The 3,981-nt window shown below is 47.1% G+C and overlaps 1 protein-coding gene across 1 annotated transcript in view; it reads left to right on the top strand.

Annotated features, from left to right (window-relative positions):
• The window catches only part of Dctn3 (dynactin 3 (p22)), an 8,254-nt gene extending 4,441 nt beyond the window's left edge, over nt 1–3,813 (top strand). The window contains exons 3-6 of the mRNA XM_013026568.1: nt 1,405–1,488; nt 2,454–2,512; nt 3,406–3,465; nt 3,634–3,813. Of these exons, the coding sequence (XP_012882022.1) occupies nt 1,405–1,488; nt 2,454–2,512; nt 3,406–3,465; nt 3,634–3,723 (293 nt within the window). The 3' untranslated portion in view covers nt 3,724–3,813. The remainder of the gene's footprint in view (nt 1–1,404; nt 1,489–2,453; nt 2,513–3,405; nt 3,466–3,633) is intronic.
• Nucleotides 3,814–3,981: the final 168 nt, after the last annotated feature.

Below are 3,981 nucleotides of genomic sequence, written 5' to 3'. Positions count from 1 at the left end.
CTTTTTTCTTTTTGCTTATGTGGTGCTGAGGAATCGAACCCAGGGCCTCAGGCATGCAAGGCATGCGCTCTACCACTGAGCCACCTTCCCAGCCCATAACTTGCCTACTTTTGAACCTCAGTGTCTCTTTTCTTTTTCTTTCTTTTTCTCTCTCTCCTTCTCCTTCTCCTCCTCCTCCTCCTTCTTTTTTTTTTTGGTGCTAATACTAGGGCTTGAACTCAGGACCTGAACACTGTCCCTGAGCTTTTTTGCTCAAGACTAGTGAGCCACATCTCCACTTCTGACATTTTGATAGTTAATTGGAGATAATATAATAGCCTCACAGACTTTCCTGCCTGGCCTGGATTTGAGCCACGATCCTCAGATCTCAGCTTTCTAAGTAGCTAGGATTACAAGTATGCACCACCAGTGTCTGGCAGTGTTTCTTTTCTTAACTAGGATAAATGCCTAATTATTTAGCCTACCATTAAAAGCCTGCTAGCCTATTGAGCCTGCCCTTTTTCCTGTTGTGGTCTTCCTGCTCCAATTCAGCTAGTTGAATTCTTTTTCCTCATTCTTACATTGTCATTTGTACATAATAGTCTTCACTCTTTTTTTAAAAAAAATTAATCTTTAAGAGTTGTATGAAGAATTGCCATTCAACAATAGTCCTCACTCTTAAATGCCTTTCCACTGACACCCTACTATATTTTCCACAATAGACAAATTCCACTGGATTTCAGTATATTGAAATCCCCTTAGCATACAGAGTCTAGCCCATGTCTACTCTCCCATTGTTCTCCCAGCTCTCCTATTATCTGTGCCTAAGAGCCACTACACAAAACCTTCCTAGGCTGGGAAGGTGGCTCAGTGGTAGAGTGCTTAACCTTGCATGCATGAAGCCCTGGGTTCGATACCTCAGCACCACATAAGCAGAAAAAGCCTGAAATGGCACCGTGGCTCAAGTGGTAGAGTGCTAATCTTGAGCTGAAGAGCTGAGGGACAGCGCCTGGGTCCAGAGTTCAGGCCCCACGACTGACCAAAAAACAAAAAATAAAACCTTCCTGGCATAGTCTGCCATGGATCTCCTCTAACAGACCTTCCCTGAGGTCTTCTGTTGGGGAGCTAAGTTCAAAGTACTCCTCCTCTTGTGGCTAAGAGCACTTGTTGAGGTGCTGATAGGCAGCTTTAAGAAGAGACTATGGAGTTAAAACCTGGAGAAAGGTGGGATTTGTAGAGATCGAGAGGCTTTTTGGACTCAAAATGGGTTCAACAGGAGCATCCAGAGGGTGGGATGGAAATATACATCTACAGGGATACAAAGTGGAGAGGGCTGCTGCCCAAAGCTCCAGGGTCTAGGTAGATGCTTGACTGCTTGCGTGGAAGTAGCAATGACCAGGCCATTGTCTTGTTTTTATGCTTCAGAGGAGCAGTTCATCCTTTCCCAGGTTGCACTCCTGGAGCACGTGGATGCCCTTGTGCCCATGCTGGACAGTGCTCCCATCAAAGGTACCCCTCTGGGGCTGCAACTCCACTATTTGTGCTTGGGGAGGTGGGTGGATGGGCCTTGACTTCCCTGGGCTTAGGCTGGGTCTGTTCATCCTCTTTATCCCTACTTTAGGGATACTTACCCCCTAACCGGGATTAACATTCCCATGGTAGAAAGCCTTGATTCAAGACCTCAGGTAATTCAGAATTAAGGATCCTAGATCTCAAAGCCCCCCAACTCTGCAGATTCCTTCTGCTTCCTACCCTACTGCTCAGTATCCCCCTTTCAGGGTGGTGTAGAGTCTAGATTTTACTGACTGAGCCCCTGCCAGGTGTGTGAACACTTCTTGCTGCACTGCTGAGACAGTCCTTGGGCCTGAGCTTTGACAAGTAGGCAGTGGCTTTAATTGAATCCAGATATCCATCTTGTCTGCCTCTGGAGGTATTTTCCCGAGCTTCCTTTCTCTGCCCCTGACCAGCTAAACACTGAGTATCTGACAGCTACAGTTCTAACGTGGTGGCCAAAGCTCTCTCAGTGTTAGATTCTCAGTAGCTAGTTTAGGGACCTGGCATTCACTTTCATTCTGCCTACAGGTTCTCTGCTCTCTAGACCAGGCAGACCTCACCTCTGCTTGGATGAGAGCAGACACCTCTGCTCTACCCCTGTCCTACGAAAGACAAAGCTTTGCTTTTTTTTTTTTTCTGGCCCTATTTATAGCATCTGTATGGAGAAGGGGCAACAATGGGGTCTCCTATGTTGTCTTTTTGATACTTGTTCTTCCCATCCCCTATGGGTCCTGGAATAAGAATGGGGCGGGCAGAGAGCCCCACCACCACCACCTCCAGCTACAACAATCGATGAAGCCTTGCGTTTGTTTAGCTTCTCCACTCAATACTCTAATCCTGCCAAAGACCTAATAGACTATTGAGCAGTCCCAGGGGAGGGCACAAGCATCATCAGGCAGTGTGTATGTTGTGTTTCACAGCCGTTCCTGAGCATGCTGCGCACTTGCAGCGCCTGGCCCAGATCCACATCCAGCAGCAGGTATGGAAAGGGAGAGGACTAGAAGGTCCAAGTGGTAAGGCACCTCATCCCCATTCCTGCCAGCTGAGGGAGCAGCCTCGGGTCCTTCAGTTGTCCACTCAGAGGAATATTGAAGATTTATTCTTTTTTTTTTTTTTCTTTTTGGTCCAGTCGTGGGGCCTGAACTCTGGGCCTGGGCGCTGTCCTTCAGCTCTTCAGCTCAAGGCTAGCACTCTACTACTGGAGCCACAGCATCACTTCCGGCTTTTTTCTTTTTGCTTATGTGGTGCTGAGGAATCGAACCCAGGGCTTCATGCATGCAAGGCAAGCGCTCTACCACTGAGCCACCTTCCCAGCCCATACCTAATAATTTCTAAGAGTGGTATGTCCTTCACTCTAAGTGGAGGAACTTTTTTTTTTCTATTTCCAGGCTGTAGATTCAAGTCAAAGAAGGTGCAGATAGGAACAGAGGAGATATATACTAGAGGAGATATATACTAGAGAGAATGTTTACTTAATATGTGTTCATTTCTTCTTTCACCATTTCTTTTTTTTTGCCAGTCCTGAGGCTTGAACTCAGGGCCTGGGCACTGTCCCTGAGCTTCTTTTGCTCAAGGCTAACACTCTAGCCACAGTGCCACTTCTGGTACTGAGGAATCGAACCTAGGGCTTCATGCATGCTAGGTAAGCACTCTACCACTAAGCCACATTCCCAGCCCCCTTTCACCATTCTTTAAACTGCTTTGAGAATGCCTGTCCTAGAATCTGATAGTTCCAACTTAGCAATTAATTTGCTCCTTTTGTTTTAGATTTAGGCATCCTCTTTCCTAGGCTTTGTGGGGAGTAGGTCAGGAAGTTTAGTAGGAGATGGGGGAGATGCCTAACTCCTCTCTCAGTTATACTCTGACTTATAGGATCAGTGTGTGGAGATTACTGAGGAATCCAAGGCTCTCCTGGAGGAATACAACAAGACCGTATCCTTTCTTCTCTGCCAGCTCCCTAATAGGTTCTCTCCCCAAGCCTACCTCACGCTGCCTCACATCCAATCCCAACCAGTCTGTCTGTACTCTATTCTCCACTCCTTGTCCCACTGGGGCACATACAACGTCTCTTCACTCCTGTTCTCCTTGACCTGTGACTAGACAATGCTTCTCTCCAAGCAATTTGTGCAGTGGGATGAGCTACTTTGCCAGTTAGAGGCAGCAAAGCAAGTGAAACCAGCAGAAGAATGACAGCTCCTCTCCATCCCAGGGCAGCCACATTGCAGGACCCTGTGCCTATCTTATATAACAGGGCAGAAGCAGCTTTGTATTTATTGGCTTCAGAGGTTAAGTTTCCTGAAAGATGTGCTTTGCACCCCGTCAGTGTATTTATTCCAGTGACAATAAACTGTAGACATCACCGGAGGAGTGTGCTTCTTGGTCTAGGATGGGCTTGGTGATGATGATAGAAGCAGGTAAGGGCTGAATGGTCAACCTACCTAGTGGGGG

The sequence above is a fragment of the Dipodomys ordii genome, unplaced genomic scaffold (assembly GCF_000151885.1).
Source record: "Dipodomys ordii isolate 6190 unplaced genomic scaffold, Dord_2.0 Scaffold95, whole genome shotgun sequence".
Classification (NCBI taxonomy): domain Eukaryota; kingdom Metazoa; phylum Chordata; class Mammalia; order Rodentia; family Heteromyidae; genus Dipodomys; species Dipodomys ordii.
The sequence above is the reverse complement of the archived record's forward strand: the minus strand, read 5'-3'. Positions and strand labels throughout refer to the sequence as shown.